The sequence below is a fragment of the Chelonia mydas genome, chromosome 9, assembly GCF_015237465.2.
Source record: "Chelonia mydas isolate rCheMyd1 chromosome 9, rCheMyd1.pri.v2, whole genome shotgun sequence".
Lineage (NCBI taxonomy): Eukaryota > Metazoa > Chordata > Testudines > Cheloniidae > Chelonia > Chelonia mydas.
In genome coordinates, this window is record NC_057855.1 from 198,041 (window position 1) to 212,772 (window position 14,732).

The 14,732-nt window shown below is 42.3% G+C and overlaps 1 protein-coding gene across 35 annotated transcripts in view; it reads right to left on the reverse strand.

Annotated features, from left to right (window-relative positions):
* The window catches only part of DLG1 (discs large MAGUK scaffold protein 1), a 428,647-nt gene that overhangs the window by 21,315 nt on the left and 392,600 nt on the right, over positions 1 to 14,732 (reverse strand). For 25 of the 35 annotated variants that reach the window (XM_043523144.1, XM_037909587.2, XM_037909585.2 and 22 more), the window contains 2 exons: positions 12,346 to 12,387; positions 588 to 638 (listed from right to left, as the gene is read on the reverse strand). In XM_043523144.1, the coding sequence (XP_043379079.1) occupies positions 588 to 638; positions 12,346 to 12,387 (93 nt within the window). The remainder of the gene's footprint in view (positions 1 to 587; positions 639 to 12,345; positions 12,388 to 14,732) is intronic. The other 10 variants (XM_037909596.2, XM_037909589.2, XM_037909588.2 and 7 more) reach the window with 1 other exon arrangement.

Sequence of the window (14,732 nt, forward strand, 5' to 3'; positions counted from 1 at the left end):
GCAAGAGTTTGGGGCAGAGGAGGGGTGCGTGGTGTATGAGGGGGCTCAGGGAAGGGGGTTGGGGTGCAGAGTGCAGAAGGGGGCTCAGGGCAGGGAGTTTGGGGTGCAGGGTGCAGCAGGGAGTTGGGGTGCAGGAGGGGTTTGGGCTCCAGCCCGGCACCTCTTACCAGGAGCGGCTTTGGGGTGGCAGCGGCGTGCATCAGTGCTAGGGCAGGCTCCCTGCCTGCCCTAGCCCCGCACTGCTCCCGGAAGTGGCCAGCACCATGTCCCTGCAGCACCTGGTGGAGTGGGGGCAGAGGGGTCCGCATGCTGCCCTTGCCTGTGGGTGCCTCCCCTGAAGCTCCCATTGGCTGTTGTTCCCCGTTCCTGGCCAATGGGAGCTGCGGGGGGCGGTGCCGGCCGCTTTTGGGAGCGGTGCGGGGCCCGCGGTGCCATGGGGTGGCAATCCTGTGGTCTGGATCCAAAGCCCCGAGGGGCCAGATCCGGCCCATGGGCCATAGTCTGCCCACCCCTGCTCTAGGGACACTTGGAACATTTTGATATCTCAACAAATATATATTTTTTTAAATTTAATAGGTTCTACAAACCTTCCTGTTGGCTGACTGGTTCGTAAGACAAGACGTATTCTTCTTGTCCACCTAAAAATTTAAACACATACGTAAGGAAATTTGCTGAAGTGGTAAGTAGCTTTTGTTTTAAAAAATTTGGCATACATGTAAAAAATTTTAGTCCTTTAATGAAAGAAAATTAGATCAGAAAATCCTCAACAAAATATGTCATGATAATACTGATGAAGGAAGTTCTCTATAGAGTGATACATCAGAAAAATCACAAAGATAAGCCAAACAAAAATTTCATAATAAAATGGACATACCCGTTTTATTAAATACATAAAGTGTGAATAACCTTATTTACAGCATGAAGATTTTTATGGGAAATGTTGTAAATTTACATGAAGCATGAGATAAGAGAAGTTTTAGGCGCTATTAAATGCTCTTGCAAATGTTTTACTGAACACAATGCATGCATGCTGTCATTCATTGCTAGATGCAGAAGCACTTGCATTGAGATCCTTTCTACACTAGAAGGGCCAGCATTTAGACTGTAGATTTTCTTGTTTTATATTTAAACAAAAAATGCCCCAAACTTGTATACAAATGTCTTAAGCTGTTGCATAAGCTTTTTCATAAATTGATATTTAGCCAAAATATCTTTATATAGTACAGTTCTTAATTAAGAAAAGGCATTTTTATACAGTATATGCAAAATAATGCTTATCAACACATTTTATTTGTGACAAAGGAATTTTAAATTTGAACTAGGAAAGATGTAAATACGGAAACTGTTCTCAGCTCCAAAAAGCACATCAGCAGTGAATGAGATAAAAACATAACTTAATACTGACCTTCAACAGCTGCAAGCTTTTAAAATGTCAAATGCAAGCATCTGAAATATACTTCAGCTGCCATCACTGCACTATTAAAAAGTTTAATGTTCAACATGATGAAAATCTCTCACAACAAAATTTTATTAAAATCTATTAATCAAGTCAACTAATTGACAGACTATAAAATTAAAAATTTAAAAGCTAGAAATTCAGATTACACATTAATTATTCTTTAAACAAGATATCCTTTTGAATGTTCAACTAATACAACTAATTTGCTTGGCTAATTTTTGGAGAATTCACTGAAGTTCACCATACACATTCATGTGTAATAAGTGATCCTAATGCTGCTACAATGCAATTGTATATCAATGGATGACATCTGAAGATCTTTCTAAATTCATATATTGCTATAAATATTCCCCTACCCTCTTTTATTTCAAAGCAAAGAGCATGCTTTTTTAAAAAAAACGAAGTTTGTAATCTCAGAGGAAATGGACATTACTTACCTCCCACTGGAGGTTCTTCAAGATGTGTGGTCCTATCTGTATTCCACACATGGGTATGTATGGACACCAGGCACCTGAGTCTGGAAATTCTAGCAAATAGGGTCCATTGGTCCACACATGTGCCACAGATTGTCTTGTGCTCTGAACCGAGGGCATAAAGGGCAGCACAGACTGACACCTGTCCAGTTCCTTTTCTTATTGCAAATCTAGACATGATCCACAGCAGAGGGGACAGATGGCAGGTAGAGGACCACACATCTTGAAGAACCACCATTCCAGTTATAAGTAACCAACCTCCATTTCTTCTTCAAGTGATGTCCTCTACGTGTATTCCACACGTGGGAGATCAGTAGGCAGTATTCAAGGAGGAAATGATGGAATGCAGATGTTATGGCTTTCTGCAAGATTGCTGTCCTCACAGCTGTATCTGTAGTAGAAGACTGGACCAAAGCAGTGTATTGTAAAAGCCTGTAAGGAGCTCCAGGTAGCTGCCCTATATTTTTCTACTAAAGGTATGTCTCACAAAGATGCTGTAGAGGTTGCTTGTACTCTGGTGAAATGGGCTGTCACTAGGGCATCACTTGGGATCTCAAGCAGGTGGCGGTGAAGTATAAAAAATTTACCTCATGTTTCCCAAAATTTTACCAAATTGCATCAGCTTTGCATGCTAACTAAAACAGCAATTCTGCAGCAGATTGGAGTGTCTTGCTCTGTGGGGTGGGGTGGGGGGTGTGTGACTAGAATCCACACCTGGTATGGAGGCCATGCGGGCAGGAGGTGGAGTTTAGGGGCTGGGGGTGTGGAGTAGGATGAAGAGACTTGGCAGGGGGGAGGCAGATCCCAGCAGAGGGATAATGTTGGGGTAGACACCCTGAGATTGGGGCGTCGGTATAGAGGATGGAGTTGGGTGAGCCAAGAGGGGTAGGGGACGGGCCTTAACAGATGTAATAGGATTGGTGGTTTTCTGTGCCATCCCCCCACCCCATGGTAGCATCCTCTAGTGGCCAGGCTGGCCCTTCACTCCAGTCAAATGCCTGGGACTAAGCCAGCCCAGCCCTGCCCCATGCTGCCTCAGGCATTATTAGGAGATGGCAGCAGAGTCCTGGGTGGCACCTGCACAGTCTGTGCAGTAAAAAAAGGCCTGACAGTGGCAACCCTGTTCCCCAGGCCATCACCACAGTACCCCTTTCCCAGAGCCCGCTCCAAGTCTTCGCATTACCTCTTCTCTACGGACAGCATGCAGGGAAACCTAGAAAGGCAGCACCACCCCTGCTGACCATTAGTAGTAGCAGCCCGAGCTCCTCTGCCAATGCTGGGGGAAAGGAGGGAAAGGGAGACTTACCTGCTCAGCACTGCCCTGCCTCTGAGGCCACAGCAGCAGCAGACTACCAGTCTGGGGACACTATTCTACCAAACGTGTCAGGAGTGTGTGTTGGGGGGAGGGCTTCACCCCCCCTCCACTCCCTGCGGTGGCACTCAGGCTCTCACTCCCTCTGTGGGAGGGAAGGGGAGAATGAGAGAGTTGATAGCAAAGGGTAATGCAGGCTGAAATCCATTTAAAGAGCCTCAGGGCAGATACAGCTTGACTCTCTACCTCTCTGTTCTGGTAATAAAAAGCCTGGGTGTTTTTCTAATTGCTTTTGTTTTTTGCAGATAAAAGGCCAGTGCCTGTCTGATGTTTCAGGAGTGAAGACTTCACTCCTCACTGAAGGCCTGCAGCTTTGGAAAAAATATCAGTAAGTAGTTAGTTTGACTGATAAGAAACTCTGTAATTACTTTAGGGGAGAATTTTTGGGAGAAGGCAAAGAAAGACCTTTGCTTTATGAAAAGTAGTAAATAGTGGATCTGCCATGAGTGCTCCCAGCTTGCTCACCCTTCTGGTTCATGTGATGGGGCCTAGGAACGCAACTTGCATCCTGTGATGGGACATACAATGGGTGGCTAATAATTCGAAAGGAAGTTTAGTAAGAGCTGACAGAAGGAGGTTGAGGGCCCACTGAAACATTGGCCTTACCAATTGTGGAAAAGATCTAACAAGTCCTTAAAGGAATCTAGTTGTCAAAGGATGAGTGAAAATAGTGTGATCCTCAATAGGAGGCTGAACAGCACTGATTACTGTCCGATGGATCCATAGGTAACAGAGAGAGACCTGACATCTTAAGAGTAAGTAGGTAATTTAGGATAGCAGGGATCCCAGCGGACTCTGGAGATAACTGGTGTTGTCATGACCAAGAGGAGAAATGTTTCCATTTGGCTTAATAACTTTTTATAGTTGAATCCCTTCTGCTCTTGTTGAGGATGGATTGAACTGCTATTGAGCATGAAAGCTCTACATGTGAACTCTATCCAAATACAATACCAGGCCTTGAGTTGCACTGGCACTGGTTTGGGATGCCTTATCGTGCCATTGTATTAAATCAACAGATCTAGAAATGGTCAGATGTCGATGGGTGGACAGGTCAAAATTCTCAGGAGGTCTGCGAATCATCACTGACTTGTCCAACTGAGCTCAATAAGGATGACCTGAGCCCTGTCATGACAGATCTTTTGCAGGACTTGTGGTATCAGAGGGACTGGATAGGAGGTCCCTCAAGGGTAATAGAAGGGAGCTGCCCTTTGAGCCTCAGTGCAGAGCATTCTGGAGTAGTAAAAAAGACGTTTCTGTTCTCTTTTGAGGCAAACAGATCCCATGACAGTGTTTTCCCTACTGGCTGAAGATGTTGTTGAGAACAAAATTGTGAATCTCCCACTCATGGTCTGTTGAAATATATCTGCTGAGTGTCTGCTAGGGAGTTCTACATGCCTAGCAGATACACTGCTAAGAGAGTGATGTGATGTCTGATAGTCAACATCGAGTTGGTGTAACTCCACACGGAGAGGGAGTGATCTTGTTTCTCCCCTGCTTGTTTACACAGAAGACAGTTGACATATTATCTGATATTACTTGCATGTGACAGGATCGGCTGAGCAGAAGGAATGCACTGCAGGTCCAACGGACTGCCCTTAATTTCAGTAAGCTGATGTACATCCCAGCCTCTTGATGGGTCCAAATCCAGGTGTGGTATGATTGTTTGTTTGTAAGAGCTCTCCAACCCAATATGGAGGCATCTGACTATAGTTGCCTCTGATATAGGAGTCAGGAAAGGAAATCCCATCCCAACTTTCTCCAGCTTTGTCCACCAGGTGAGAGAGACCAAACCCTTGTCTGTTACTGTTACAGTTACTGGAACTGACTTTGTCTTCTTCTGGTGAGTAGATAGATTGAAGCCAGGTCTGTAAACAGCAGAGTTGGAGCCTAGCAATTGGTGTAATGTGGATTCATGAGTCCATGTGGCCAAGAAGGGAAAGGCAAGCCCTGACAGTGGTATGAGGTTTGAGGGTGATGTGACATTCTCCACTCCAAAGTACCCGATACTTACCGTATTGATGTAATTATATGTTTTGTACAAAGTATGCCTTGTGAGGTATCATTCTAAAAGTCTTGATCTGCTAAACATTAATATATCATTGGATTGTATGTGCTGTCATTGTATGCGAAGTTATAAATTTTGGCTATGCATGTGTTATTGAAAGATGTTGTGAAGTTGGAAACACCCAGAACTAGCCTTTCAGGTATCTAGACAGTGCTAATGGCCCATCAACAAAGACAGTGGACCATGGAAGAGCATATTCTCAGACAGCCTATGGATAATGGATGCTATGACTCAGCAAGGCATGCAAGGGCATGTGACCAGACCACATGACACTGAACTCCATTTTGGTACCTGTATTTTTCCACAAAGGGGCTGGTAAGTTGGCTTAGAACAAAGGGGAGAGTCTTGCCATATGGAGAGACTATGAAAGAAGGGGAGCGACATCATTTTGGAGGCTCACTCCCCACACAAGAGAACACCTGGAAACACCTGAAGAACAAAGACTGAACTGGGAGAAGTGCTGATCCCAGGCTAAAGTGATTTCTAGCCTGTGTATAGAAGCTTGGTGGACTGCTTGTATCATCGGTCAGGGTGAGATATTGCTGATTCAAATCCTATTTAGTATATTAGGCTTAGATTGCAGTTTTGTTTATTTGCTAGGTAATCCACTTTGATCTGTTTGCTATCACTTACAATCAATTAATTAACTACAGAAAGATAGATTTTAACTTGTTTTGTTTTATCTTAACCAGTGTGTTTTTGAGTGAAGTGCTTGGGAAAAATCGCAGCTCAGTTAACAAAGGCATTGTGCATATTCCTCTCCACGTAGAGGGAGAGGCGAACTGGGTAATACATTCATACTGGTCAGGTTTTTGACCAGGGCAGGACGGTACAGCTCTGAGGTCCTACGCTGGGGATTTGGGGGTATTAGAGAGGGTAATAGCCTCCTACTGTTGATTCATGCAGCGGCTGGACAGAGCCAGCATGCAACTGCAGCTGGGTATGTCCCTGCCTGTGTGCCTGCTGGTGGGAGTGTAGGACTAGGAGTGGTCTGCAGCTTGTCACAGCAGCACAGTGCGAGAGGGAACCCAGGATGGTGAGTCAGAGGGCACAGTGGTACCCCAGTTCCAGGTTGCACTTTGGGGGTGACTCGTCACCATGGTAAATATGGGGTACTTTGGAGTGCAGAATGTCAAGGTGATGTGTTTTATTAGATTGCTCATGATGTGGAATCTCTTAGTGGGAAGATAGGCTCTTGCTGCAGTCAAATCCAAGGTTGCTCCTATGAAGCCCAAGGTCCTCATAGGCGTCAGAGTAGACTTTTTGTAGTGATGGAAATTCCCAGGGAAGATGGAGTAGGAATGCTGTTGCTGACTAGCCTTCTGTGATGGACCTGCCTGTCGGAAGCCAGTTATTGAGATACAGAATGACAGTAAAACTATTTCATCTCATCCAAGCTGCTACTACTGAAAGAACATTTGTGAAGACTCTGGGTGATGCAGCTAGTGTGAATGGAAGGACTCTGAATTGGAAGTGGTCCTGCCCAATGAAGAATCTAAGAAATCTTCTGTGGGAAAGGTGAATATCTGTATGAAAATGAACATCCTTCACGTTGAGGGCTGCAAACTAAGTGTCCTCTTCCAGAAAGGGGATTATTGATGCCAGTGTGACTGTGAGGAATTTCCAGATGAATACATTCAGTTGGCATAAGTCGAGAATCAGTCTCCTTCCATTGGATTTTCTTGGGACCAAGAAATATGGGGAGTAGAACCCAGTCCCTTGATATTGAGGAGGCATTGGTTCTAAAGCCTCTTTCTGAAGAAGAGAGTATACCTTTTGACGCAGAATTTCCTCATGAGCGTGGTCCCTGAGAAGAGGCCCGAAAGGTGGTCTGTGGTGGGGAGGCAAGATAAACTCAATTGCACAGTGTTGGTGGTTATGATGTTTAGTACTCACCTGTCTATAGTTATTTCTGCCCAGTTGAGAGCAAAGTAGTAAGGTGACCACCAAAGGCAGAGGGAGTAATGATGTATCGCATCAATGTCAGCATGCTGTCCTCAACCGTATCATCTAAAGAACCCTTTGGTTATTGGGTGGTGGTTGTAGAGGTAGAAGCAGCCATATATCTAGATCTTTGAGTCCTTTGCTTCTTACATGGAGGTTCATGTGACTGATGATAGAACACCTAAGGAGGTGGTCTGGGTGTATAGTGTTGCTTATGATGATTCCTCTTGGGGGCTGGGGTGTAAATGTCTAGAGAGTATAAGTTTGTTCTAGGGACTTTTAGAGTGTGCAAAGACTTCTAAGTCTTTGCATTTAAAAAGGCTAGACTCACCAAAGGAAAGGTTCTTGATGGTAATTTGGACATCCTTGGGGAACCCTGAAGATTGCAACCATAACTCCTTAGGACTACAACTGTGTTGATGGCTCTAGAGATAGTATCAGCTGTGTCAACTGCCCCTTGAAGTGATGTTTTGGTCATCAGCCTACCTTTGACAATGAGGGCTTGGAACTGGGCCCTGTCTTGCTAGGGAAGTTTGCCTTTAAATTCTGTACATTTGGCATAATTAAGGAAATTATATTTTGCATCATTGCCTGGTAGTCAGCAGCTCTGAATTAGAGACTAGCTGAAGAGAATACCTTCCTACCCAAAAGGAAGAGGCATCTAGCGACCTTATTAATTGTGGGATTATTGGAACACCAAGCCCTGGACTTCTCTGTAGCTGATTGCACAGGTGTTGGGTACTGGATGGGTAAATATGGATTTAGCCCCTTTTGCGGGTACAAAATACCGTTTCTCAGCTCTCTTTGGGGTAGGGCAACAAAAGGCAGGGGTGTGCCACAGTGATCTGGTGAATTTCACGATGGCTTGGTTAACTGGAAGGGCCACCCTCGAAAGGCCAGAGGGCTGGAAGGTGTCCAATAGGCCCTGTTGTGGGTCTTGAATCTCTGTATCTGCAGCTCAGCTGCTACCCTCTGCAACAACTCCTGGTACAATTTGTGAACATCAGGTGGACAGTGGGATGAAGGGGTAACTGGCTCATTTAGTGAGGAGGATGATATACCATACAGACCAGGCTTGATGTCTTCTTCCTCCACAAATTCTGATGGAGCCAGTTGTTATTGGCCAGGAGAGGATTCCTGCACACATCCCAGGCCTCAGTTGTACGTATCCTACAAGCCCCAATAAGACAAGCAGAGATCATCCAGAGGGGGAGGAACCAATGGCATCAGGTACCAGTAGTCCCCTGGAAAACCATATTTGGAAGGAGGCAGGAGATTCCAATACCTTTTTCGATCTCTGACTAACCTTCCTCCCCTTTTGGGGGGGTGTGGAGGAGCCTCATCAGGAGCATCAGATTCACTTGACATGATAGGCACCTGTCCTACTGGCAGCACCGATGGAACCAGTGGGAGGACGTTAGTTATAGACATCATAGGGGCTGATATTCCTTCCCTCAGGGTGGTTTCCCTGGGTGCAGGGATGTCTCTACAAAGAGCTGGATCTGATAGCAAGGGAGATTGTGGGCAGGGCAAAGCGAAGATACCTTCCAGCGAGGTGAAGTTTTCAGTCCTCCTTGGACATGGGGGGCTCCTGAGGAAGGTACCAGTGGATCAAAGTCATCCATAGGTCTAATGTTTGGGGGATCCTGCATGGAGAACATTGGAGCTGTTGGATGGGATCCCAGCATTGAAAGCCCAGACAGACGCATTGAGTTCCACTCCTCAGGTTTGTAGGATGGATCCAAAGCCAGAACCAATAACATCAGATCCTTCTTCCATGCCTTTCGTTCTTGGACAGAAGCTTTAGGGCTCACTGACTTTGACTGAGATGGAGAGGGGTCCTCTCTGAGACATATCTGGACAGAAATATGACTATGTTCATGACCTGTACTCTCCTGAGAGAGTTTGTTAGGCTTAAGAGTTTTTGCCTCAACTCTGGAGCTTGCGCTCAGAGGGGCACTGCTCATTATTTGAGGTTGTTGTATGGGGTGGAGATGGGGTGTCTCCCTGGCCTGAATCTGAATGGGGTTTCAGAGCCTGCTCCATGAGGTGCTTCCACAGATGGAGCTCTCATCCGTCCTGAGTTCAGGGAGGGAAAGAATGGCAGATACTGCACTTTGTGGCAATATCCCAGTGCCAGTGGTCATCTCTGATGGAGAAAAAATGGGAACAGGGGAGACAGTTCTTGAACCCTGGAACTCTTGGCGTAATCCCTCTTCAGAAGGAGAAGCATCCCAAAGTGGGGAGTAACTAAAAACTAACTGACAGGTTTCAGAGTAACAGCCGTGTTAGTCTGTATTCGCAAAAAGAAAAGGAGTACTTGTGGCACCTTAGAGACTAACCAATTTATTTGAGCATGAGCTTTCGTGAGCTACAGCTCACTTCATCGGATGCATCCGATGAAGTGAGCTGTAGCTCACGAAAGCTCATGCTCAAATAAATTGGTTAGTCTCTAAGGTGCCACAAGTACTCCTTTTCTTTTTGTAAAAACTAACTGTAAACTATAAAATATTAAAATACTAACTAGTAAACTATTTACAAATTGTATTATAGTTTCACAAAAAAAGGAAGACTGAAATGGACATGGGATTCCAACTCAGGTCTTATGGCAGTAATGAGGAACTGGAGAGATGTTAATTCGCACTGCCCCTTCATGTCCTCAATTTGGAGCACAAGGAGATCTATTGTGCATGTGTGGATACTGCTCACTCGAATTTCTGGACTCAGATTCATAGATACCCATGTGTGGAATACACATAGGGACCATCACTTGAAGAAGAACTGTCTTTTATTTTAGATTATTTACTTTGTGGTCCGAGTCTATTATAGCAATAGATGAGTGCACATCAGTTTGAATTTTTTTCTTAGTAGTTAAGACAAGAAACATGCAACTTGGATAACTGAACACCTCAAAAAATAACTCATGCAAATGGACTTAGAGAAAGACAGTATATACTTTCAGAACCTCTTTTATGCTAGAGAGAGAAACAAAGTCACTCAACTATCAACTCAGCTATAAGGGACTCCAGCTAATACGTAACAAAATACTTTTTGAAAGAAATCACTTTGCTATAAAGTCAAAAATCAGTTAAGCAAAACATTAAACAGAAACAGCAATAGCAAATATAAACAACCCACTGGTTGAGGGCAAAAAGTATATATTGTCAATACTGTTGAACACTTTAGAAAAACAGATATTAATAGAATGGACCTTTTGAACAACCATACTCATCTGTAATCAAGATAACTTTCATATTAGACAGCAGAAAGAAGAAATTAAAGAGGTAACTTTAATAAAAATAATCATTGCTTAGAATTACACATTCTGTCAAATTCCACAGAACATTTATACTGTGCATAGAGTTTTTGCCAATGAAGAATAAAGCGCAAATATCATCACCTATAATGAATCACCGATCATAATAGAAGCAGCACTGACGAGTGACTGGAAAACTTAAGAAAACAGCAGCTTTCAAGAGACACTGGCAAGTTAATAAAACCCAGTTTTTTAAGAGTAAATTTACCTGTGTGGCTAACATTACCAATTAGTTAACTTTTCTTCATCCTTGCTGTTTCTATTTTGTGTTACTCTGTTTCTACAATACACAGACTAGTCAGTTTCACTTTTGTTAATAGTTTCTTATCAATTTCACTTTCATTTTCTCAAGAGTGCAGCAATATCAGGGTTGCAAACATAGAGAATACTTGTTGGCTTAAAATATTTTCTATTAATGATATTTCTATTAGTAAAATTTTGTTTTGTAACAAAATTGACTTGGCAGTGTCCATTTAAAAGGATGCAGAGCTCCCAAACTCATTTACCTGTTGACCCATTCCCCTACCGTCTGTCCAAACTCTATAAGAACAGTTACTAAAATATCTTTCAGGAATTTATACTTGGCAAACAGACAACAGGTGGTGAGCCGTGGCTAAAACTCACAGTGCAAAGGTATGCCTGTCTGTTATCTTCTTCAGCTCTACCTAATTTCCTGTATGTTTCATCTATCTGTTCTATTGTACCCTATGTCTTGATCCCAAAAATCACTGTGTTTGGGACAGTCCTGTGCCTGCTTGGAGCCTTAGTAATTTTGTTGGGCGGGGGTCTGGCCATATGAAATAAATTTCAGGATCGAAGCCCTGAATAGTAATCACTTTGGGAAAGGGACTATCTTTTTAACACTACTTTGTTCAGTGCCTAGCACAATGGGGCCCTAAATCCCTGTGTGGGCCTTAAGGTTCTACTGTAATAAAAACAACAATACTTAAACTCAGTCTGGTCTTTAAAATGTATCATGCAATTAGAATGACACAGTCCAGGGGTTTCATTTAACAACATTAATTCTGGTGCTAAATACCAGTAATCCATTGTATAGCCTTTGAAGACAACTCAAAATAAGCAGCCCTATTTCACAAAACTACTAAGTAAAAGCTCGAAGAGAAGGAGAAATGAACGCTAACTTACCCTCACTTTCATTTAAAATATTTATGTATCACACTTTTAAAAAAACAAGTATTTCATATTTAAGCATGCAATTACACATTGAATTTATCAGCTTACATTGTTAGTACAAAACTTACTAAGTGCTTGTCTACAGAAGAAAGCTGCACCAGTTTAACCAAAGGTGAAATTTTAAACTGATTTAGTTAAACTAGTACAAAAGATCAAGTGGACCCTCTTACTTCAGTTTAAACCAGGCTGATCTTGATTCAGTTTAAGTCAATTAGTCACTCTTATATCAAAATAAGAATGTCCACAAAGGGTTTGCACCAGTTCAACTAAATCTATTAGTAACAATCTATTTAAGTAAAAATGGTGCAACTTTGTGTTGACAAGGCCTAAGTACACTCAGTTATATAAAGAGAAAATTTCTCAGCAACTCATCTGAGCAGATAAAATAAGACCACCTGATCAGCTCCAACTGCAATCCATGTTTATGTATCACGTGAATATCTGGAAAAAAATACCCAGACAAACCCAAACTTAAAGGTAGTAACAAGGATTCAAAATAAAGAAGGAACTTATAACACTTACGGTAACTACTTTCACTATCGCTGGCATTAGAAGTTACATGTTCTGAAATTGCAACAGAATGGAAAAATAATGAAAACACACTAAATGATGGGGGTTCAAAAGAAAAACTGACAAACATAATCAAGATGAAAGACAATACTGACACTGATCAAGGATATGAGACCCATAGATAATGCATATAAAAGTCTTAAGGTATTTCTGATAGTTCTAATAATTTAGCTCAATATTACACAAAAAGAACTGTAGTAATAAAAAGGAAACCATTAAACAGTTTTCACATAAAAGTAAGACTATGAAAAAAATATAAACCCATGTTTCATGCCCAGTCCTGCAATCCTTGTGCATTTACCTCATGAGGAATTTTTGCTGTGCAAAAGCTGAAGGACCGCATCTTTAAGGTATCAGAGTAATAGCCGTGTTAGTCTGTATTCGCAAAAAGAAAAGGAGTACTTTTGGCACCTTAGAGACTAACCAATTTATTTAAGCATGAGCTTTCGTGAGCTACAGCTACAACCTCACTCTCCTGGTTGTGTGTGTGGTTTTTGGAGGGGGGTGAGGGGGTGAGAGAACCTGGATTTCTGCAGGAAATGGCCCACCTTGATTATCATACACATTGTGAAGAGAGTGGTCACTTTGGATGGGCTATTACCAGCAAGAGAGTGAGTTTGTCTGTGGGGGGGCGGAGGGTGAGAAAACCTGGATTTGTGCTGGAAATGGCCCATCTTGATGATCACTTTAGATAAGCTATTACCAGCAGGCGAGTGGGGTGGGAGGAGGTATTGTTTCATGGTGTCTGTGTATATAATAATGTCTTCTGCAATTTCCACAGTATGCATCCGATGAAGTGAGCTGTAGCTCACGAAAGCTCATGCTCAAATAAATTGGTTAGTCTCTAAGGTGCCACAAGTACTCCTTTTCTTTAAGGTATGTTATTTTCCAAGCATGTTACTAATGTAGGATGCACTCTAGAGACATGTCACTAATCTGCACGGAGAGTCTAGCAGCAGAAAATAATGGAGTATACACTGAATATAGCAATTAGTTCAGTAGTAGATTACTTTTTATGCTAGGTCAATTAACCATTTATAATTTATCTGAGGTGCACTGCAGAATTAAGATCTACTTCGTTTTCTGTTTTGCTTTGAAGAACTTAACAGTCTTGTGCTGAGTATCAATGTGGAACTCACGCTTTTCACATAACCACCACCCATTTTATGGGTTGTTTATCTAAATAAAAATGTGTTGTGTGGTTTATCTTAATTAAAAATGACCGATTTACCAGATGTGAAAGTTTCTATGCTATATGTTGTTTAAAAGTGAAATATACTTTGCTTTCCATTTTAGAGACTTAAGCACAGCAACAGTTTATTAACACAGGTGAAGGATGTACTGAAATATTAAACTGACATTTAACTTAGATGAATATTTACCTTTATTTTGTCGACAACTTTTTGCAATTACTTATAATGATCACAATATTAAAATGCTTGCCATTTAGAGAATGCATAAAGGGTATATAAATCAGCTTTTGATACACTTTCAGATCAAAACAGAAGATGGAAGTTTACATGGGTAGGCTTTTTCTGTGTTCTCTTTATGACTTAAAGAACAATATACATGTTTTAATAAGAATTTTCTCATTCCCTTCCCAGCTCAGCTTCTCATCCTACAGTGAATTACTAAGCCTGTACTTGCAAGCTTGTTGTCATGGAGAGTATTTGTGATCTCACAAATGCAGCATGGCTCCTTCACTCCAAGATCATGAAGAAAGTGGATTATGAAGGAGGGAATCCATGGTTGAAATATAAATAAGCTTTTAGTGATTTAGCAAATATAATAAAAGTAAGTTATGCACAGCATGACAGATAACCTGATTAATGTTTTCAATATAGCATCTGACCTAGAGGATTGAGTGATAGCATAGTGTTTTGCAAACGTGTGCTCTGAGGCCCATATCTATCACAGGGATATTGTTCAGGAAGGCTATAGATGTAGCATTGGCATGCGCAGAGTGGGATCAGATCCCTGGTGGGTGTTCCTTGTTATGCAGTTGACAGCAGAGTTGGATACAAATAGAGGTCCATATAGATAGTCTCTGGGTTGATATTGCACATCCCTTGGAGCATTCTGCTGTGGAAATAAATAGTCTTGAAGATTTCCAGAAGGGTTTCGTTCTTTCTAAGTAAAATGCTAAGGCTCGTCTGACATCGAGTCTATGTAGGATGACCTCTTGTGAGGTCCCATGTGGTTTTGGGTAAAACTAGGGAAGGTGTATGGGTTGGCTTAAATAGAAAGATGTTGATACCTTAGGCAAAAAATTTGGATGTGGTTGCAGCATGACCTCATCTTTAGTGAACACAGAGTAAGGGGGTTCTGCTATCAGTGCA